Source organism: Carassius gibelio, chromosome B7 (assembly GCF_023724105.1).
Source record: "Carassius gibelio isolate Cgi1373 ecotype wild population from Czech Republic chromosome B7, carGib1.2-hapl.c, whole genome shotgun sequence".
Taxonomy (NCBI): domain Eukaryota; kingdom Metazoa; phylum Chordata; class Actinopteri; order Cypriniformes; family Cyprinidae; genus Carassius; species Carassius gibelio.
In genome coordinates, this window is record NC_068402.1 from 38,983,391 (window position 1) to 39,007,512 (window position 24,122).

Genomic DNA, 24,122 nt, shown 5'->3' on the forward strand with positions numbered 1-24,122 from the left:
AACGACGTATACAGGAGGCTTTGACTGGTGGCGATCGGCCTTGGCCTTGGCACGCGTCCCCACTTGGAGAAGAGTCTCACATGCTCTAGTTCAAGTGTGGTGACACCTCTGGACGAAGGCGTGAGCGGAGGGGACCGCGACTTCGGATTCCGTACTGGCAAAAACTGGTGGCTGGTAACCTAAACTACACTCAAACGGAGTAAGGCCCGTAGCTGACACTGGTAACGAGTTGTGTGCATACTCCACCATAGAAAGTTGTTGGCTACAAGAGGAAGGTTTCTTGGAAACCAAACATCGCAATACTCTCTCCAGATCATGGTTGGTCCTCTCTGATTGACCATTGCTTTGGGGATGAAACCCCGAAGAGAGACTAACCGTCGCCCCCAATAATCTACAAAACTCTTGCCAAAATTTGGACACAAATTGGGGACCCCTGTCGCAGACCATATCCATTGGGAGGCCATGTAAACGAAAGACGTGATCTATGACAGCAACCGCTGTCTCCTTGGCTGAAGGTAATTTGGGCAAGGCGATAAAATAAGCCGCCTTCGAGAACCGGTCCACGACCGTCAAAACGACAGTCTTGCCCTGGGAGGGCGGGCGGGCGGTAACAAAATCTAGTGCGATGTGGGACCAGGGTCTCGAAGGGACTGACAGCGGTTGGACGTCTTACCAGTGGCACAAACAGAGCAAGCCAAAACAAAACTACGGATATCACGAGCCATTAACGGCCACCAGAATCGTTGCTTAACCAAAAAACTGGTATGATTAACTCCTGGATGACAAGCTATACTGGAGCAATGACCCCACTGAATGACTTCAGACTGATACTCCTCAGGCACAAATAACCGGTTTGGTGGGCAATCGGGCAGAGGCATTACCCCTTCTAATTCGTTCATGACCTTCGATGATTCGACCTCCCATCTGAGAGTGGAGACCACTAAGGTCTCGGGTAAAATACACTTGGGAGTGGACGGGCGTTCGGAATGGTAAAAAAATGAGATAAAGAATCGGGTTTGATGTTTTTGGAACCCAGGAGGTACGAAAGAGAAAAGTCAAAACGACCGAAAAAAAGTGCCCACCGAGCCTGCCTAGAGTTGAGTCTTTTAGCAGTTCTAATGTATTCTAGGTTCTTGTGATCGGTCCAAACGATAAAAGGTGTTCAGATATGCAGGTCATCGATTCATGGGTTAAATTCAGGCATACAAATGAAACCTTTTTGCACTAAATGCCTGGCCTGGCGCCAGCCTGGCTGGACTTAAATTATTTACGATACCCGTGCGAGCCTCAAAGGAGAAACGAAGCCCCCCCCCCACATTCCTGAACACACACACAAAAAGAAACCTTTCTTAAAAGTTCCTTACCTTCATAATTTTATTAATAATATGTATTTTGAATATGTTTGTGCGTACAATGGTTATGCGAGGATTATAATTTTACTATCTTATACTTTGGAAATGTTTCTCCTCATTTTAACTTTCTCAAATAGAGTCATGTTTCTGTAACCCCACTCCTTTGCAGCTCATAAAACTTTATGACCCCACTGGGAAATAGGACAGGAAGAAGCCAAGTCACTGTCATCTTTTCTCAATGTATCCTAAACTATTACTTTTTCAAATGTGGTCTCAATGTATCAAGTATTGCTTTTTGGTGCATTAAAGATTCCCCATAAAAAAAATGGAGAATCTGCAGTTTTATCATGTGTTAATCAGATCTTTAAATGTGTGTAATTCTGCATTTGAATGTAACCGTGTTTCTATCAGTTATATATGTACTGTTTGGTGTTTTTGTAATCGTCATGCTTTGACAGACCCATTTATCTAAAGCAAAGTAATGAAAAATGTATTAATCTGGAATTACGAACTTGCTAAAATATCCCTGCTGAAATCTGATAAGCAACAAAGTCAGTTGGGTGGGTGTTTCCACAGAGACAAAGGAACTTTTCCCCGCTTCAGATCGCGGACGTTCATTGGTTGTTCACGCGAACAGAGGCGTGAACCATCTCAAGCCATAAGAGCCGACCGAACAAGGCCGCCCTCTTCTTCTTCTTCCTCTCTTCCTTCACACGCTGCTAACTGGCTGCGACCCTCGTCGCTCCCGCGAGCCCCTCGGCGCGGCCTTGGGCCACGCTCATATCGCCGTCCCCCTCAGCACAGGAGCTGAAAGGAGTCATTCTCATGGCTCCTCCGGAAGCTTTCATTTTCGTTGTTTTGTTTTCTTTCCTTTACTAAGTTTATTCAACTATTCCCCTCTCCACACAAGGAAGACGAATTCTGGAACATTGTTTGTTGAACCTTTCAAATACCGCGCGATTCCGCAGCAGCCCCGGGCTGGAAGACAAAGGACCACGCTGCTCCAGCGCAGCTCACACGCGCGTCACACGGTCTACGGCACATGCACGCTGTTTTCAAAAGGACCAGCGCACAAAGCGTCACAAAAAAGACCACGCTCACGCACGCTGGGCCATGCAAGTATCTTTTTCTATGGAGATTGAAATGCTGCTTCAAAGTTGGTCTATGATTCGAATTGTTGGCTTCCAAAAGTTTACTGTCTGTGATTTTCATACCTGAGCTCATTCTGTGATCTCATTCATTCTCTCTCTCTCTCTCTCTCTCTTTCTCTTTCTCTCCCTTATTTGGATTCCGTTATGTCTTGTACAAAGTTTACTGTCTGTATTGTCATACGCATATTTACTCTGTGTGATTTGTAGTCTGATGTAATATTAGTCAATTATTAAAAACCCATATATTCATGATTGCCTTGGCCTCCACCCCACTCACATTACGAGTCACTGAAGTGTCTGATCTTTAGCTACAAGCTTTAAATTTTGAAACTAAATTTATCATAATGATAGGATGATGTTTTCATGGCCAGAGAATATTTTTCCTTGAATTATAAGAAGTGATAACTTTATTGAAAAATGATAGGTCAATCTTACGGCCGTTTGCTGGACAAACCACTGTTTGATATACAGTAATTTACAGTAAGAGATATCACAATAATTGATATAAAGAATGGAATATTGACATATTAATGAGTAAGTTACAGTGCCCTGTAATTAGTTATTGGTATAGACAATTGAGCTATTTTTCATAATCAATACAATTTATTGTAACTGTCATATGAGATATATATATATATATATATATATATATATATATATATATATATATATATATATATATATATATATATATATTAATCAAGATGAAGAAATCTTTTATTAGTTGCAACATGTAAATCTGAACATGAGCAATGTTCCTCTGATTCAGTTAAAAAGGCCTTGCTTATTAAATATCGTTATTGAATTCGTGGTAAACCACAGTAATATTCAAAAATAAAACGATAAAAACTCCTGGTCTAAAATTGGCTTAGCTACCCGATTTTAAACCTAAAACATTTAAATCATAAGTGCTATTTTGATAAATGTTTATGGGATGTCAACAGATGTAAAACATCCTGTTTTTCACATTTGTGTCTGGGCAGTGAAACGAATCCTGTCCTTACACTCTTGTGCAGTATATAGCACCTCAGAGATCATAAAACCTTTTTCTGTTTGTTACTTGTGATTTTTGAGGCAGAAAATCAGCCTGACAAACGATCAAAGTCATATTGAAATTGTAATTCCGCTATCTAAACACCAGAGGGAACCTGCTTTCTGATTCCAGCTTGCATGAGTGCAAGTCCGCCATCCCGTGGCCGTTTCAGATAATGCGCTCTAATTGCTAATCTTTTCCCCTTGAGGTATTGAATTAGCTGTTTAAATTCTCGATAATTATTTGCATTTACAGCTTTGCTCGTGCAAATATTATTACAGGGAAACACAAGAGTTTTCCCTTCCTTTGTCTGTTCACATTTATTTTGAGTTTGGTTCAAACATGATTTGAATTAAAATGTAATTGTTTAATAGTGGAAATCTAGATGTTTCAGGTCAACTACTGATTGACCCACTTATAAGGTAAGCCATCTAGTGGCAGTCTCCTGTTAAATCGACTAACAGACCTCTGTCTTTTCCATTCTGTTTTGAATTGCATGTCCACTTTTACACTTTTTTGATTAATCTCACCCTGTTTGATTGATTTCATAATTATTAATGATAACTTACACCTATCATTGGATTATAGGATATTATTCAGATTTTCCTTTTAATTCTTACATGCTTATTTTAAATTTTGATTTAAACCAGTTTTGAATTTTTAATTTGAATTAAGTTTTCTGCTCAGCAGGTTAGGCACAGAGAGGCAGTACTCCCCCCCCTTGTGGTGAAAACCAGCTACTTCTTATCCCGTGTTTCTTTCCTGTCTTTTATTTTGATTTTTATTATTTTTCTTCTCTCTTTTGGCTTGGGTTATTTTGATAATTACCATTATTATCATAATTCCTTTTCTTTGTTTTATCGTTATTAGGTAAAGCTGTTACCTCTCATTTCTACATTTATATTTATTCAATTGATGTTAAACAAACAAAACCTTAATTAACTTTAAGTTTCTTTTGTTTATCCTTTGTGAATTTGATTGTAGAACTCCCTTGGTGATTGGACCGTCATCTCAGGTTTCCAGTGAGCAAGGCTGCCCGACCGGTGCCCGACCACTGGCTGTGAGTGAAACTCGGTTCCTCTTGTCTCTGTCCGTTAGCGACACGCAGTGGAGACATCAGCAATTTGGCACTCCAAAAATTGTGTTAAAAGTCACAAGCTGTTCGAGAGGGCGCAACGCCAGAATAACGGAGGACCGGGGACACTGTGGTTGAGTGTTTGGGGAGCGCCGGAGAGGTTGACCAAGCCACTGGTTTCCACCTGAATGACTTCAATTCACCCAGGTGAACCAAATGTGATAAAACCCATCCACTTATTATAAGCCACAGAATATTAGATATTCCCCCGGATATATTTTAAGTGTTTGACCCTTTTGCTTCTTTAAGCCACACCATAGTTCTAGTTTTCCTACCCAGATAGCCCACTCACCTGTTGGCCCTATCTTAAAACCTAGCAGTAGGCTTAGGCCTCCTTATTCTCACTAACACATTGTGTTTCTATTGTTTTTATCTCATTTCAAGTGTTGTTTAACTTTGATCTTTTTCTATCCTCTGTTCTGTTGTGATTTGTTTCTTTCATTTCACATAGAGACATTAACCTCGGGAGCCAACATGAAGTTAAATAGTAGAGCAACAACCAGTAGCCGGTGTCATCACGCGACCCGCTAGGCTACTGCCTGTCAAATCTCCATTTCAGGTCCTTCATTGACCCAAGTTAATTGGCTTCTTAACTGTCTTGACTGTTTGCATCAGATAGCCCCAAAATTCTCATAAACAGCACAGCCTGTATGAATATAGCTCGTTAAACGTAGAACGAACTTGCATTGGTCTTTTTGTGTGTGTGTGCTGTGCTTCTCTCACCGACAGACAGTCAGGATGTTCCAGTCATCCAGTCCAGCAGTCCACGGTGTCAACCAGTAACCTCTCGACATGGTTGAAAGCAGTGACGACCCCCTTCCTGCCCAAGGACGCCAGTAACCTGAAGCACCCAGAGCAACTAGACACCGAGCTAGATGAACTGATGGCACGAGATCCAACCCAAAGCGACTACTACAAAGAACTCGCCAGGATCTTCGGAAGCCTAGTTCACATTCTCGTCGCCCAGGCATGGCTCAGTGAACGGAGCAACATTGCGGAAGAGGCCTGGAAGGACCAGGCCCCAACCCAGAGTCATCTTGATCAGCTCCTCCTCGAGACCCAGAACCAGCACGAGAAAGAGGACGACACAGATCCAGAGCTACAGAAAGCAGTTGAAAGACTTCACAATGCCCTGCAAGATCTTCGCCTCGGCACAGATCAAAGAGAACAGCTGAAGAGAGAAGCCAGAAAAGAACTCAACAAAAAACTCCACTCTCCTAAAAAGAGCAGAAACTGAACTGAAAGAAAGAAACTATAAAACCTGGCCCTTCAAAACACACTTGCAAGCGGCCCAAGCTAAAATCAACGAGCTTATTCTGCAGAGAGACAAGCTCCAAGATGAACTTGACACTGTTCACACAGAACTGAGACAATCTCACAGATTACAGAGTGGCTGCATCGGAGAAACACACACCACAAAGTTTCTCACGGCCCGCCACTCCAACCCTTTCAGCCAAGAACCCAGAGCTGAAAAAGGGGGAGTAAGCTCACGACTCAAGAAATCACCAGCCAGCTTACAAGAACACCTGTCAACAACGGAGGGGAGAGAACCCTTCCAGAGAACGCATGTCACTAAACCCTGCACTGCTCACAGAGAACTTGACAAGCTAGCCAGAAGCATCCCTACGTTCAAGCCAGATCCTGCAGGAGGACATGACGTTCATGCTTCTTTACAAGCCATTGACTTTCATTTGCAAACTGTCACCAACGTGACAGATGTGAACACATTGTACCTGTTGAAAATCACGTCCAGCCATGATGTGCATTGCTTTCTGGATCGTCAACCAGAGACTGTCAAAGCGTACTACCAGCAACTGCTACAGACTTTGATTCTTGAATTCTCTGATCCAAACTCAGACCATGGGCTCGTTATTGCTATGGACCTCAAACAGGACCGAGTTGAAAACCCACAGACTTCCTGTAGTCAGCTACGAAAAGCCTACTTCGGAGCATGCAACGAACCAGGTATGGAACAGGATGTCAACTTAAAAACTCTGTTCCTCCGAGACCTACATGCCAGTTGGAGTTTTCATCTCAAAGTCCCAGTGTGTCCACGTAGCAGGACTACACAAGAGTTACGGAACTTAACCTACAAAGCTTGCACCAAGCAAAAGACTATTTGTGAAAAGACTGTGAAAAACCCCAAAATCGCTGTCTCTGAGCACTGCTTGGAGTTAACCCTAGAGGGCGCCCTACAACACCACAGTCACAGACATTTTTACAGAGAGTCAATACCGTTCCAAGCCAGCAGAGGGCAACACAATCATGGTGGTGCTCGTCCAATGCACCAGAGTGAGCGATTCTGGGACCGGCGACCCAAAAACAGCCGATCCCCACCATTCAGGACACAAAGCCCCGACAGCCGGCAGTGGAACCACTCTCGACATGACACTGGTAAGCTCAATCCTGAGCCCACGTCAGAAAAACACAGTGCAGCCACGTCTGAGACAGCAGAGATCCTGAGGGTGCTGAAAGTGCTTCTTCACATGAATACTCGCAAGGAAAATGAGCCAAGCACACAGAACGCTGCCCGTCATCCACAGACCACAGACCTAACTGTCATAGCACAAGGTGACAGCATCACCCAAGCTCCACAGCTGACAACTGCACACCCACACAGGCGAACAGACAGAATGACATCCGGTTTGAACAGTTTGTTTCCATTCACGTTCTGATGATTCTAATACATTCCATGTATGTCTCACCAATGAACACTCATACATTTCTCATCGGCAAAGAACTGCTAGACCACTTTGAACCTTTTCTGAACTTCAAACAGCTAAAAGACTTTGCTCAAGTGCGAGAACCTCTATCTCTCCAGCCACACAGGTTGCTAGAGCCAGACTGTCAGGTCGCAGAGGTCACGGGAACTCCCACAGAGCCAGACGGTCAGGTCACAGAGGTCACGGGAACCCCAGCAGCCAGCCATGAGTACGACACCCTAACGACAGGCTCAAGTTCAAGCCTCTGTACCTTAGTCAACAAACAGGGTACGGTGGTACCAGCTTACACCAAAGAAGTCGCTGTTTGGCTCAACCTGCAATGTGGTCAAACCTTAAACGCTGGGTTTCTTCCAATCCTCACCTGAATGTGTGGAACTCGGACTCACACTTGCAAACAACAAGCATGTCAAACACCAACACCTGTTCCAGTAATGTGATAACATCACAAAAACACACAATGTGACAGTGTACTGGAGGAAGGTAAAAGGACACTCGAAGCTACTAAGTCTAGACAAGGACTTAAAAGATCAAACTGACACCCTTGCCAACACTGGCACACTGAATAACATTCTGTGGTCACTTCCAACCCACCCACCCACATTCAAGGTTGAAGTGATTACACACAGCTTAAGAATTTTACTAGTTAAACTGCCTACCTCAGAATCGCTTACGCTGGCTCCGTTGTCTACACAGACCAGCATAGCGGACATGCGGGCTTCTGAAACCTCCATAATGACTTTGCTTTACCACCTCTCAGACCCCTCCATCCACCCTGGCAACCAGTCTACAGTCACTAACAACCAACGCCCCAGACCACTGCATGATACACAAAACATGCTGCGTGCACAGAACAATATTGCCACGCAGCACAAGAGCCACTGACAAAACACTGAAGCAAGCGTCATGCCAGCAGCAAGATGTGGCAAAACATGGACCAGGGCGAGCTAAACCCAGTCGCCGCCCACGAAGCAAAGAGACTGCCCTGTCCAACCAAAGACAGCCCTCGCTTGTTTCTTTCTTCCCTTTCTCTCTCTCTCTCTCTATTATCTGTACCAGGATGCTGCTGTGGTTTGCCGTGCCGTGCTGTCAGCCAAAGAGAGGACAGCTGCCACCGAGAAAACCACTGAGACTCCTGACCACCGATGACAGGGCACACTACCCCAACACTGTAAACGAATACAGCTGTACAGGGATCCGATGGAGAGAGGACTCCCTCACTCACACTAAGACCGATGTCAAACACATGTTCAGCCAACATGAGAAAGTGACTGTTACACAAATGGAGTTAAGTGGACACCACCACCGCTCCAAACAGTTCCCGGGAGCTTTGCTCAGAGCCGCTGCTGCCGCCAGAATGTTTAACATTGTTATGTCCAGTGTCAATGCAGCGAACCAGACCGTAAACTCCTTGAAATCACTGTTTACTGTCTTCCAGAAGGACTTTACCCAGACTCAGCTGTTTACAGCACTAACAACAGACATGCTGTGGGAGGTTAGCTCCTCCAATGGCACCCTAACCACGAGTAAAACCCCACCATACATGATACCCTTAAGCCTTGTGTTAACTGTGCTGTCTTACGCCATCACCACGCCAGCTGACCTGCTACAAATACACCTGGCCAACTCTCTGGATAGTGCCTTCCTACGGCAAGTCAATGTATCCTAAACTATTACTTTTTCAAATGTGGTCTCAATGTATCAAGTATTGCTTTTTGGTGCATTAACCTTTTAGGCGCCAGAGGTTTTTTCCTAAAATGTTCGATTTTGACATCTTAATTTCAAAAGGCTATATCTTAAAATGTATAAAAGATAGAGACTTTCTGTCAATTATAAAAATATTAAGGATGACCCAATATTTATGAAGGGATTTTACTTTCCCATCTAATTTGCATATTATGACGTCATATGGAGGTGGTCATCTTGAATTATAGAAGTTTCATGAAAAGTCACGTTTAAATGATAAAATGCAGCAGTTCTTTCCCCCAAAAAATGTCCCTCACTTTCTGTGTGCTATATTGCACAATACTGAATGGTCAGGTTAATAGTAAGTAGTAAACAAACTGTGTAAATCATTACTAATAAATGATAGAAACAAACCGAATGCATGTAGCGGTTGGGATTTTCAATTTACTACATGCAGCAGGCACTCTGATTCCATGTATGGGGCACATATATATTATTCATATGACACACAAACACAAGTAGACAAGACCTGTTTAGTTCAAAAGCTATGCCCCGTGTCACATCGCCTCTGCTTCTGCGATGAGCAGCGTGGCCAGATCTGCCTCGTGCACTCGCCGAGTGTGCACAGCTCGGACTACTGTCAGTGTCATTCCGACTCCCCACCTTGCCTCCTAACTGTCCTATGAATACTTCAACCTCGTCTAACATATCCAGTTGCATTAGACAAAGTCTCCACTACAATACTGTCACCGCGATTGCGGAGAGGTGCTGTCAGAAGACAAATATACATGTCTAGCGCGGTAAAAATCTCCCGCCTCTTCCCCGCAACAATAACACGCCTGCTAATTTCGCGATGAACACTCTGACCCAAGCAAACATTGTTCACACCTCTGATATTTGGCAAAGGACCATTTACATTGGACCATTTGTGCTTGGTGTAGGGCTATACTTTCACTTTCAGTATCACCGTTCTGAATGCAGATATTCCCCTTCAGAATCAGTGTCCGCGAATAGAAGTCCCAACACCTCATTGCGGATTTAGTGAAGCTTTATTGATGCCATTAGATAATAATAATAATGATAATAATAATAGAATCTAATGCCAATACTCGCTGACGTTGACAATATTGGTCTGATAAAATGGCTCACTCTCACACAAGCTCCGCTTTTTTTCGCACTGATTCAATGCGCTCTAGCTCGAAGATGTTGTATAGAAGCCTGATGTTTTTTTCAGTCAGAGATGAAGTATTACATGTCTGCTATCTGGTGCAGGGGAGGTTGCATGAAATTTGACACCCTATTTGACAAAATCGGCCGTTTTATTCAGTGCCGCATCTTGTCGAGTAAACTCGACCATGGCGCCAAGAGGGTTAAAGATTCCCCATATAAATTGGAGAATCTGCAGTTTTATCATGTGTTAATCAAATATTTAAATGTGTGTAATTCTGCATTTGAATGTAACTTTGTGTTTCTATCAGTTATCTTCGTGTTTCTATCAGTTGCTTCCGCGAGCCCCTCGGCGCGGCCTTGGGCCGCGCTCATATCGCCGTCCCCCTCAGCACAGGAGCTGAAAGGAGTCATTCTCATGGCTCCTCCCGAAGCTTTCGTTTTCGTTGTTTTGTTGTCTTTCCTTAACTAAGTTTATTCAACTATTCGCCTCTCCACACAAGGAAGACAAATTCTGGAACATTGTTTGTTGAACCTTTCAAATAACGTGCGATTCCGCAGCAGCCCCGGGCTGGAAGACAAAGGACCACGCTGCTCCAGCGCAGCTCACACGCACGCTGTTTTCAAAAGGACCAGCGCACAAAGCGTCACAAAAAAGACTACGCTCACGCATGCTGGGCCATGCAAGTATCTTTCTCTATGGAGATTTAAATGCTGCTTTAAAGTTGGTCTATGATTCGAATTGTTGGCTTCCAAAAGTTTACTGTCTGTGATTTTCATACCTGAGCTCATTCTGTGATCTCATTCATTCTCTCTCTCTCTCTCTCTCTTTCTCTCCCTTATTTGGATTCCGTTATGTCTTGTACAAAGTTTACTGTCTGTATGGTCGTACGCATATTTACTCTGTGTGATTTGTAGTCTGATGTATTATTAGTCAATTATTAAAAACCCATATATTCATGATTGCCTTGGCCTCCACCCCACTCACATTACGAGTCACTGAAGTGTCTGATCTTTAGCTACAAGCTTTAAATTTAGAAACTAAATTTATCATAATGATAGGATAATGTTTTCATGGCCAGAGAATATTTTTCCTTGAATTATAAGAAGTGATAACTTTATTGAAAATTCATAGGTCAATCTTACGGCCGTTTGCTGTACAAACCACTGTTTGATTTACAGTAATTTACAGTAATAGATATCACAATAATTGATATGAAGAATGGAATATTGACATTAGTTATTGGTATAGACAATTGAGCTATTTTCATAATCAATAAAATTTATTGTAACTGTCATAGGAGATATATATATTAATCATATTCCTGATTAATTATTCAAATTCCCTATATATCATTTGAGTTAATTATTATATGTGACCCATTGTTGTTACAAAGGTACCCCTGACCCTTCTAACCAGGGCCGCCATTCCTCCAGTGCTAACTTGACTGCCAACCAGTGTTGAGTACTCGAGACTCGGACTCGGTCTTGGACTCGGTCTCGAGACCGTATTTTAAAGGTCTCGGTCTTGGCATGGACTCGTGTGCATTTTGACTCGGTATTGACTCGGACTCGAACATATTAGGAATCGGACTTATGCCCGAGTCCACTCGAGTCCCAATCAAAATATTTCATGATTATTACTGTATGTTAATGTTTATTTAAATTGATGTATGATTGACACATCCAATGACTGGTGATTTTCTTTTGACGTGAAACGTTAGGCAAGCAACACAATGCGTGGCGTGTCTGTTTTTAATTCGGCTCCCATGTTAACAGGTTAGATCTTGCAGACTGCCTGCGTGAGACGCGCGGAAAACCCGTGCATGCTAGAAATAGAACCGACGCCTATTTTTCACGCGACACGCGTGCATGTTGGAAGCGTTTCCAGGCAAAATATACTAGGAAAATATGTTTATATGTCATTTTGTACACAAATACATATTAATTCATGACATTTGGATATTTGAAAGTCTATAGGTTGACATAAATTCATATATAAATGTAATTTAAAAAATAAATGAATAATGAACGATTTTCAAATATTGCACCTGTCAAACATACTCTATTGTGCCGTCAATACTGTTGACGGTGTCCTATCAGTAGGTGTGTAAAAAAAAAAAAAAAAAAAAAGACAAGACAAGAGCCTGGTTTTTTGGCGGCCTCCCTCTATGTCACCTACAGCCGCAGCAGCGCACCAAGCGCCGCGTGCAGGCACGCTTCTGGTGTGTAAAGACACAGAAAACGCGAAGCAGCCACCACGCTTCTGGCACGCAGCAGAGACGCCTAGCAGCCAGTGTGTCACCGGCCTTAAGTTACCCTCCTGCCATCCTCCTGTAGTGATCCTGCTTTCTAGAAAGCCACATTGCTACATTATTTCTCTCAACTGTGTTATTTTTACAAAGTAGGACAAAATGGTCACAGAAAAAAAACAAATATTGTTTAATTAAATTATATAGACTGACTGTCTCAACACTAAACATCTCCCCCCCAAAAAATGTCTGACAGAATGCATTGAACTTATATGGCATTTCATCCAGCTTTCTTCCCCTGGCACATACACACTTTTGGATGAAATTTTCCTGGACAGTCAGTTGGCTCTTGTGTGTATGCCCTCCGTAACTAAAAAAAACTTCGACTAGTGTGTATTTTACCCTGCATTAAAACGCACCATCCAGAGAAATTAGCATTAGATTATCTGTTGCTGTTACAGAAAGTGATGAAATGGTAACTTTTGTCAGTCCCCGCTTCCTCTGCACCAGTAGAGAGAGTTTTTAGTTGGGGTGGATTGATCATGAGACCACATCGTGCTTGGTTGGGTAGCAGGATGGTCTCCTCACTTATTTTTTTGAAAAGTAATTATGCCCATCTGTAATCTTCACAACATCTAAAGTGCACATAATCCAAGACATTGTAAGGATATTAGCAGTCATTAGTTAAGCTTCAAGGTTAAAAGTTATGTAAAAGCTGTTACAGTTGAACATTTACAGGTATAGTGGTACAGTAATGTTACTTGTACTAGAAGTGTTATGTAGAATTACAATATAGAGACGTACAGTAATATTATGTGTACTAGAAAGGTTATATGGATGTGTATAGTGGTACAACGGTGTTGTGTGAAAATGAGCACTTAATATTGACAAGTAACACTTCATAATACTAATAAAATTACCTTTACACCACATACTATGTGGCCCTTTTAACCTTTATTGTTTCCACCAAACATTTGACATACTCTTGAAGATTACTTTAGGTCTTGTCTCAGACCCAATCTCTCTGGTCTCGGTCTTGACTCGGACTCGACCCTTTCTGAACTCGGTCTTGACTCGGACTCGACCCTTTCTGAACTCGGTCTTGACTCGGACTCGACCCTCTCTGGACTCGATCTGGACTCGGACTCGAATGAGCTGGTCTCGACTACAACACTGCTGCCAACAGCTCTCTGTTACCAATGTCATAATTACATTCGGCAGGTGAGAAACGATGAGAAAAGAACGTGCAAGGGTGAATCTTATCGTCTGTGGCAGAACGTTGGGAAAGAACTGCTCCCACCCCCACCTCTGACGCATCGACCTCCACCACGAACTGACGTGATGGATCAGGGGCAACGAGGATGGGAGCCGAAACGAAGCGGCTCTTAAGTTTGGCAAATACAGCCTCCACTGTATCGGACCACCTGAACGTCGTTCTGGGGAAGGGTCAAGGCAGTCACAGGAGCGACTAGTTGGCTGAAGTTACGAATAAAACGTAGATAAAAATTGGCGAATCCCAGAAACCTCTGTAGGGCCTTACGGGAATCTGGACTTGGCCAATCTATCACAGCCTTAACCTTGTCAGGATCCATACGCACTCCCTCAGACGAGACGATGTACCCTAAAAAGGGAACGGACTGTGCATGAAAAACGCATTTCTCCGCCTTGACAAAAAGCCCATTTTCTAGCAACCTCTGAAGCACTCGTCTGACGTGCTGAACGTGTTCCTGGAGAGAAGAGGAAAAGATCAATTGTCATCCAGGTAAACATATATGAATTGATCAACCATATCTCTCAGCACGTCATTGACAAGTGCTTGGAAGACCGTGGGCGAGTTGGATAGCCCGAAGGGCATAACCAAGTATTCAAAGTGCCCTCTGGGGGTATTAAATGCGGTCTTCCATTCATCCCCCTTCCTTATGTGAACCAAATGATAAGCTTTACGTAAATACAATTTTGTGAAGACGGATGCTCCCTGCAATCATTCGAAAGCTGAAGACATCAACGGCAAAGGATTAGTATTCTTTACCGTGATGTTGTTCAACCCTCGATAATCAATGCACTGTTGCAGGGACCCATCCTTCTTCCCCACAAAAAAGAACCCCGCCCCTGCTGGAGATGAGGAAGGTCTAATGAATTTTTGATGCAAGAGAATCAGAAATATATTTCTCCATAGCCTCCCTCTCTGGAACAGAAAGTGAATATAACTTGCCCTTAGGTGGAGACTCACCTGGTACTAAGTCTATGGCACAGTCATAGGGATGATGTGGAGGAAGAGAAGCAGCACGAGACTTACTGAACACTTCTCTCAGGTCCTGGTACTCTTCGGGCACATTAGATAAATTCACCACCTCCTCCTGGAACACAGACACAGGTACAAACGAGCACGCAGACACTAGACATGACTCATGCCAATTATTACTCCACATAGAGAAGGAATTGTGCCCCCAATCGACTCTGGGATTGTGTAGTGTGAACCAAGGTTGACCCAGTACGATGGGCGCCAGAGGTGAGTTCATGAGGAGCAATGTTAGTGTCTCAGTGTGGTTGCCAGACGTGATAAGAATGATGGGTTCAGTAGCATGTGTAATGTTAGGAAGCTGTTGTCCATTGAGAGCATTGACAGAAATCTTGTACGTGAGGGGGGTGATAGGAATGTGGAGGTGGTAAGCCAGTTCAACATCATTAAAATTACCTTCTGCCCCTGAATCCAATAAGGCCCGGGTGTCATGAGTGTTGGTTGCCCACCTTAGTCTTACCGGAAGGAGAGTAGATGATGATGGTGAGGATGAGGTCTTCCCGGTGGAGATCCCACCCGATAGTAGCCTCATAGTTACTACCGGGCTTGATCTTTTAACAGGCGTGAGTGGATGAAGTGGCCCGCCCCCCCACAGTAAAGGCACAGTCTTTGGGATCTCCGCCGTTCCCTCTCCTCCCGGGAAAGCCAAGCTCTACCCACCTGCATGGGCTCCGGATCGTAAGAGGGACTGACCGTATCCAGGAATTCTGGACGTCTGGTCTCCATGCCACAAACTGGATGGTCTTGTTGGAAACGGCCCATTTTGCTGACTAGTGTCCATTGAGACTAGTGGGAAGGTCCAGCATATAAATTTCCCTCTGGATACGGTCAGCCAACCCATGCAGGAATCTGTCCCACTGCGCCTCCTCATTCCATTGGCACTCTGCAGCCAGGGTGCGGAACTGGATGGAATACTCCGACACTGAACCATGACCTTGGTGGAGATCGGCGAGTAGTCTGGCCGCCTCTCTACCCGCCGCCGCCCGTTCCCCAGAGAGCCGCCCTGTCGGAGAGTAGCGTCAGCACAAACTGGATCGCTCTTGATTGAACGTCTGAGGCTGTAATGCAAAGTGCATTGAACATCGGGTCAGAAAAGCTCTGCAAAACTCTGGTTCACCTGAATAACCTTCTGGTATCGGCAGTCTCGGTTTTCACCGCGGCTGCGGCTCAGGAAGGGGGGTGGAATCGGCAGTGTGGGTGGCGCAGTGGAGACTCGTTGCTGTTGTATCTGCTGGGTGAGCTCGGACACCTGCGTCACAAGCGCTTGGACCGCCCTCCCTGTGAGTGAGATGTTCTCCTCCTGGGTGTCTATTCTAGCGATGCTTCGAGCCGCAAACTCGTCCCACGTGGAAGCGTCTGCTACATCCATGATGGTCAGATCGTTCTGTTACATAACACAGAGACATGATGTAATCGCAAGGCGTGTTTATTGACAAACAGCACAAAAGTCAGATATGCAGGACAAATCACAGGGAAACACAGGTGGGCGGACACAAGGCTGATGGAACGGTGACACAGGGACTTCGGTGGACAACAGATGATGGTGCTCGGTCCTGTGATAATCACTAGAATCTCTGTGCGTGTGTAATCCTAGTGACGGTGCTCGGTAATCCAATGCTGGGTGAAGATCCAGGAACAAACGACAATACAGGAAGACTCATGATTCATTTGCTTTTACATGGACTGCATTTGAAACATTTTGATAATTTAATTTCCTATTTAGAATAAAATACCAAGAAAGGGAAAATGGATAGTTTATTCGTTTTTCATTTAGTTTAACAAACGGAAAATTTGATTGAAGGATTGTATTTTGTTTCTCCTACAGTTGACCTAGCGGGCTCTGTTATATTCACAACTGTTCCGATCCCAGTTTATTTTTAAAAAAACTTTTAAAAATAAAATTCTCTGAATACCTCAGCATATAACAAAAAGTCATAGTATATAAAAAGCAAAAACACTTAAAGAAAAAAACAGGAAATGTCATCAGAATGTGTGAGAATTCACAGCCATCAGTCTAAACTGGCTTCAGAGATGACCGCACTGTTCACTGCGGGTTGAACAAGTGTGGAAAAACTATCAAGTTCTCACACTCTGTTGTCATTTGTTCTATGGAATCACATTTGGTTCAATAATAATGAACGAAACTTTATAAAACTGAATGTAACTTATTCAGAAACTATCAAAAATATGCCATTACAAAAAAAGAAAAACACAATGAAAAAAAAATGAACCCAGTTGCACAAATTTAACAGGCTCTTCAAATATGCTTCATTCTGTGTTAATGTTTTTCAAACATTCGTTTTCGCTAATAGTGGATTCTGAAGTCACTCCCACATATTTCGCTTATGCTTCGCAGTTTTTCGTGTGGTGTTTTGACACAAACTTATCGTGGGGGCGGGTTTAACAGTGATCTATTCTGATTGGATATTGAGCTTTTAATGGATAGTTGCTCTCTGACCGGGAAGTACAGATGTCACTCAGTAGTGCGCAGTGGAGAGTGAAAACCAGTGAAGTGAACAAACAGTGCGGATAAAAATATTTTTAGTGCAAAAAAAAAAAAACACTTATTCAGTCTGATTAATGTGACAAAGGACTCAAGAGCAGTTATTTTATTTAACTGACTGATGAGGCAGTAGAATGACGTCAGTTCCATGCTGAATGAGGTAGTGAGCAGACCAATGCTGCACAAAGTGACCGGTGCATATCATCATCTGTTAGTGGAAGGGGCTGTGGAACGACCGGGGCATGTGGGATCGGGGGGTGGGGGGTTTTGGGGTCATAGTTTAGTGGTTCCTGGGGGGGTCAGCAGTGGCGATGGCATCATCGGTTGACCGGTTGGACCGATATGCAAACTGGAAGGGGTCCAGGGATGGGGGGAGGGAAGACTTGATGTGGTGCATGACTAACCATTCAAAGCACTTCATGAGGATGGGAGTAAGTGCAACAGGACGGTAGTCATTGAAGCAGGATGTAGATGGCTTCTTCTGGACTGGAATAATGGTGGTATTTTTGAAACGTAGGAACAGCAGTCTGACTAATTGAGATGTTGAAAATGTCTGTGAAGGCATCAGTGAGTTCTGCTGCACAGTCTCTCAGTATACGCCCAGGGATATTGTCAGGACCTGGAGATTTGCGTGCATTGATCCTGCTGAAGAATCTCCTCACACTGTTTGGGGTCAGGGTCATCACCTGGTCACCGGCAGGAGGTGGAGTCTTCTGTGCAGTGGTGCTGTTTTGTTGCTCAAAGCGAGTGAAGAAGGTGTTCAGCTCATTCAACAGAGAGATGTTGCTGTCAAAGGTCCGTGATGGGGGCTTGTAGTCCATAATGGTCTGTATCCCCTGCCACAGGCTCTGAGTGTCTCTGCTGTCACTGAATTGATGGGCTATCCTCCTGAATTGCTTTCTCTTAGCCTCTCTGGTGCCGCGGCACAGGTTGTCCCTGGCTGTTCTCAGGCCCACCTCATCTCCAGCTCTGAAGGCAGCATTCTGTGTCTTCAGGAGTCTGTAGACCTCCCCTGTCATCCACGGCTTCTGGTTGGCCTGGACAGTAATTGTTTTTGTGACTGCTACATCATCAATACACAGTCTCTGAGTACTCCTGGAGGTCAGTGGTGTTATTGTATGTGGCAACCTGCTTAAAAATATTCCTGTCAGTTGTGTCAAAGCAGTCTTGAAGAGCCTTTGACGATCCTTCCGGCCACACATGAATCTGTTTAGAAACTGTTTTGGTGACTTTGATGAGCAGTCTATATGCAGGCATTAGCACGACAGTGATGTGGTCTGAGGCTCCAGGGTGGAGGGAGGGCTTTGTAAGCTCCTCTCTGTGTGGTGTAAACAAAGTCTAAAATGTGATTACCTCGAGTTTGAAAGTTTATGTTGGTGTATTTTTGGAAACACACTCTTTAAGTCAGCATGGTTGAAATCCACAGCTATGATGAAAAAAGCATCAGGGTGTGCTGTCTGCTGTTCACTGATGTGCTGGTATAGTTAATTCAGTGCATCGTTCCTGTTGCAGTTGATGGTGTTTGGGGGAATGTAGCAGTATGGCAGTATATTCCCTCGGCAGATAAAACAGTTGGCACTTAATAATCATAAACTTCACCAGGGGTGAGCAGTGTTTGCAGATCACAACAGCATCGCGCAACCAGGCATCATTGATGTAAACACAAAGCCGCCGCCGAGAGCTCTGGCCGCTCGAAGGCACTCTTACAATCCTCTGAGTTGAACATAGTAATCGGATGTAGACCAGTTTATTGTCCTAAGAGCATACGTTAGCCAGTACGATGGTGGGGACAGATGGCTTGTGTGGGTTAGCCGTTAGCCTAGCCCTTATACCTCCGCGCTTACCCCTCTTCTGCTTCCTCTCATGTGGCTTGTGGTGCCTCCACTGTGGGTGAGATGCAGCAGTGTGGGTCGGTGATGGTGTAGGCCTCTGGATCAGATCGAGATCCCGTAACTGTTCAACATGCACGGTGTTTATCCGCAAAAAATCCGGTTCTGCTGGCATCCAGCAGAAACCCATTACTGTATGTGCGCTTCAAGATAGGTAGGCGCGATGACGATGTACAAAAACACTGCGACTCACAAGACAGAAAACACAAAAACAGAGTTCTGTTGGGACAGAGAGAAGCCACTGCATGTGGACGTGCCACCATCATAGTACTTAAGCATTCTCGTGAGACCAGCATTCTCGTGTAGGCGTCATTGGGGGTTCACTGTATTTAGCGGTGAAAACTCAATGTCACAGATGTTTATTTCTAACATTGTTACAAATAGCTGTGTGAGTGTGCAGTTGTTTCAGATGCACGCAGAGTCAGAAGCACGCATTTATCACTCTGTGTCTTCTGCCTATATACCCTCGGTATACCCACTTGTTTTGTTGCTTTGTAAAGTCTGTAATCTACTATCATGAATTGTTTCCCCTTTAATGGTGTACCATACAGTTGTATGAAACTAGTGATTCTTTGTTGTAATTGGTGCATTACCACTTCTGTCATTCTACCTTCCTTGCCCATTCATCATTCATCATTCAGTATTCATCATACTGATTGCGTGTGTCCGCTGCAGCGAGAGAGCTCTCCTCAAATTCCATCGGGAGCACCGGGACATTTCTGGACCAGCCAAGTTGAGAGCTGATCGCCGAAGTGAGGGAAACTGTTTCTAAATTACACCAAACTGCAAAAGGAAAAACTGCAAAGAAGTGTGAAGCGGTGCTAAGCACTGCATCCATCAGCCGTGTACAAGAGCAGGGTCTCCGTACAGAACTGTGTGTAAAGCACTTTTTTTCCACTCATTAAAATAAATAAATAATTCTAGGCATACTCCCCATAAATAAAACACCTGATGCTGTCAGGAGCTGACCAATTTTGTGAAATTCGGCTCAAAAGTAGTAACAACACAATGAAGTTGGGATTGTAAAGCCTGTGTTATTATACTTTCCCGCATGAGCAATTCAGACGTGTACACGCCCAGTGCGGACGCAGACTTTTTCTGGACTGATTGCAATTAACTCCCTCCTCCAATCCCCACTCCACCAACTGAACCTGTAATTCGATCTAACTTAGTTTTTTCTTTACAGTCTCTTCATTTGAAGCAGTTTCTATCACATTTTGTTTACAACTCATGTAATTGTGAACTGTAATTATGTATGCTTATAATGGTTCTGTTCTGTACCCCAGCGGGGTTTGTCTTGGTGCTCTCCCCGCTCTGTCCAAGCATGGCTGGATGGACAAGCGTTTGGAGTGTTGACCAGAACATAACCATACCACCAACACTAACTGTATGCGATATAACTGTAATAAATATACTTGACAGAAGTGGTTTTTCTAAAGGTGGGCTAAAAGTTTAGCCCCGTTGTACCCTATGTTTTATAGAAAGGTCTTTTCTTCATCACTATAGTGTGGGTGAAATGCAGCTCAATGGTCAGTTGGTGATCAGAGGAAGTTAACACCCACAGGATGAGTCTGATGGTGTTAAAAAGAAGAGCTTTAATTATAGAGTAAAGAGAAAGACTGACAGAAACAGAAAATGGCTGATAAGCGTCACATGTGTCTGCTGGGAAGGATCATTATCTGTGCACTTCTCACAGGTAAAGACATCTGTTTATGATCTATAAGATATATGTGTGTGATATGGATAACCATCTATCCAAACAACCATCTATCCAAACTGACATAGTGTCTGGAGTTTGAATATGTACAAATGTATTTATTACTCATTAAGTGGTTATCTCGGGGTCATGTGGAGTAAATACTGTTTTATTATTTAATGCATGTTTATAATTGTGATTATACTGCTGTCCCACTCAGAAGTCTCTTGAAAAGCTCTATTTATGTTAAAAGTATTATAAAGTGAACTCTGCTGTATTCCAGAAATCAGGTTATGTGACATGTTTGGTTTAGATTATGAATACATAAACAGATAATTCAACGTTTGGATCCTAAACTGAAATAACTATCAGAGTATGTAGCCATAGCAACCCATTCTCTGAACATTACTGGCTCTGGAGCAGGTTTTGTTCTGGGATGAGTTTACTTTAGATGTATTCAGCACATGTGTCTCCTGTTAAGGAGGGCCCATTGTATATCCTTATATTTATATTTTATATACAACATTATTAATTATTAAGCAAAAAAAAAAAAAAAGCAAAAAATAAATAAATAAACGTTTACAGAATAATTGGCGCGGGAACACAATTTCAAAACTGCACCGAAGGGTGTAAAAATGTCTGTGGGTGATTTACTAACAATCTCGCAAATTATAGAACGCTGAAGTAACATCTCTATGAAGCTTATAATATGACAATACTATTTTAATTTGAATTGTGTACATTTGAATTATTGACAAGTGTAATTTAACAAAACTGAATTTTATGTGACATTTAACATCTTTCCTTTTTTTTTACTTGAATATTTAAGATTTGAAATGTAACAATTTTTTATATTTTTTTTTTTATGGTAGTTTTCTTTATAGACGTGTATTTTCAAACAGCAGACTTTTTGTTCTGAATTGTTAAAAAAAAAAAAATACAGCTTCAAGTTTTCAATAGCTGACATTTAATAAAATAATAATGCCAACATTAGCATTTAGTAATCATTTGAAAAACCTTTGCTCACAGATATTAGGCTAAGCCTACATGTTTTTGTGGAGGAAAATGACTGAATCCACTGTAGATGTCTCCGTTGCATTCCTGCGCTCACTGATGGTGCGTCATTATTCACGTATTATTCTCATTATAAACATGGTAAAAAAATTTCCACACCTCAGACTTGTGCAACCAAAACGTAATCGCCAGATGCAAGCCTCCGTTACACCTACTCAGCATCTGTTACCGGCCTCAGACCTAGGGGATATCTGGGCTGGCAGCCAAGGACACACAGGCAGTGAAGCACTGTGTATCTGTGAAAACACTGTGAATAAATAAAGAGACAGACAAAATGAGTGTCGTTCCTTTGGTGCGTCAGTTTACTTCTGAGATCTTAAAACTTTAGTAATTGTGAACACTTCTTTAGTTACATACAAAAATAACTTCATCTGCACATTAACTTATGGTGTACACATAAGATATATGAATACATACTTGCATTCCATAGCCTGTTTCACATAAGGGCAATATATAATATACATATTATGTGGAAAGAAGAGTGTATACAAAATAAATCAATAAAGATTCACATAAATGTCACTCATTACTAGAAAGATGACAAATGTGTCACTTAAACACACAGAATGTATAAACTAAAATCCAACACCATTTTACATACACCACTTCACCCAGATTGACTTGTGTCATTCATTAAGCGTGTGCGCAAAGCACTCAAAATGGCGATTGAATTGTTAATGCAACAGATATACTCAACTACTCAATTAAAACACAAAAATAACATCACTACAATGCTGTATAACAATACTTTTGAATGCATTTACTAAACAATAAATCGTTTGCATTTAAGACCCTCAAGTTAATTCAATTTGTATAAAACACATTAAAACATGACAAAGTTACTCAAAACACTTCACAATTACGTTCCTAAACCTTCCTATAGTCATGTGAACAATCAGAAGAATGTTGCGTATTATTTCACCTGTGAATAAATAAAGAGACAGACAAAATGAGTGTCGCTCCTTTGGTGAGTCAGTTTACTTCTGAGATCGCACCCGGGAAAAAACTAGTCTCTACAGTGTGCTTCACAGGAGCGCTCAAGCGCCATCCGCTGGCGTGGCGGTGAACTGATTCTGAACTATTGGTGTTCACATTAAAAAAAAATATAGGGCGGTATCAGTTTTCAATTAATTATCGAAACACATCACATGACCGCTCGTTTACCTCGCAAACCGGAGCGAATGTCCGAGCCCACGTAAGATGATATAAATTTAGCCCGAACCCGACCAAACCCGTCGGGTCCCATTGGGTTTGGGAAAAGATCTTCAGCTCTATACGGGACCCCCATAAGGCATTAGGAACCCCCCATAAGAAGTAAAAAATAGATTTAGGGGAGTCCCTCAGATATTTTTATTTGAGTAAAATTTAAAATGTGATTAAATTAATTCAATGGATATGTTCATTTTCGTGAATTAATTATTTACAATGATTTATATTAAGTTTGTTTATGGGCTAGTTGTCATGTCTCTTTAAATTGTAAAGGCCCCGCCCACATCTAAAGACCACTAAGTGAAGAACAACAATGTAATGTGTAATGTGATGCTTGATTGGCGCCGCTCTGGTGAAGCTAACTTCAGCTAAAAATGGAGAATAATAAACTTCCACTCGCGGTCAGAAAGAGGAAGCTTCGTACTGACTTTTTGGCGGGGTCATTGTCTCTATATATATCTTTCCACTATATTTATCAACTCCATGTTGGGGCTTTTGTATTAAATTATTTATAGGTCTGGTTCTGGTGTGCTAGAGATCTTTATGAAGATGAGTGACAGCTTTTTAGTAATTATAAAAGGACTGCTCGGTGTGTGGTTTCTGTGCCATATATAATCCATTCAGAATTATATAAAACATGTTTTTCATGCTAAAATCGGCGGCCACATACACACTGCAATGTTTCAGGAATTAATGTTACATCGGCAGATAAATGCGGGATTCACTCTTGAAATAGCTATGATTGACATATTGATAGCTATAGTTAGTTCCTGAATAAAGACATTTGACTCACTCATAACAGCCATCTACTGGACCTAACTAAAGTATGTAATGTTAAACTGCAACGAAATCACTGAAAAATTCCCACAACACTAACACACAGATTGATGGTTTAAACTGGTTTAGTTATATGATAAAAACAGTTATATGAAGAAATAAATCCATTAGTTGTTTAT

General features: G+C 42.6%; 2 protein-coding genes across 2 annotated transcripts in view; both read left to right on the forward strand.

Annotated features, from left to right (window-relative positions):
• LOC127962605 (uncharacterized) overlaps positions 1-24,122 on the forward strand; it is a 384,402-nt gene that overhangs the window by 63,454 nt on the left and 296,826 nt on the right. The window lies entirely within an intron of this gene.
• LOC127961552 (obscurin-like) overlaps positions 20,823-24,122 on the forward strand; it is a 233,890-nt gene continuing 230,590 nt past the window's right edge. Inside the window, exon 1 of the mRNA XM_052560736.1 lies at positions 20,823-20,883. Within this exon, the coding sequence (XP_052416696.1) occupies positions 20,823-20,883 (61 nt within the window). The remainder of the gene's footprint in view (positions 20,884-24,122) is intronic.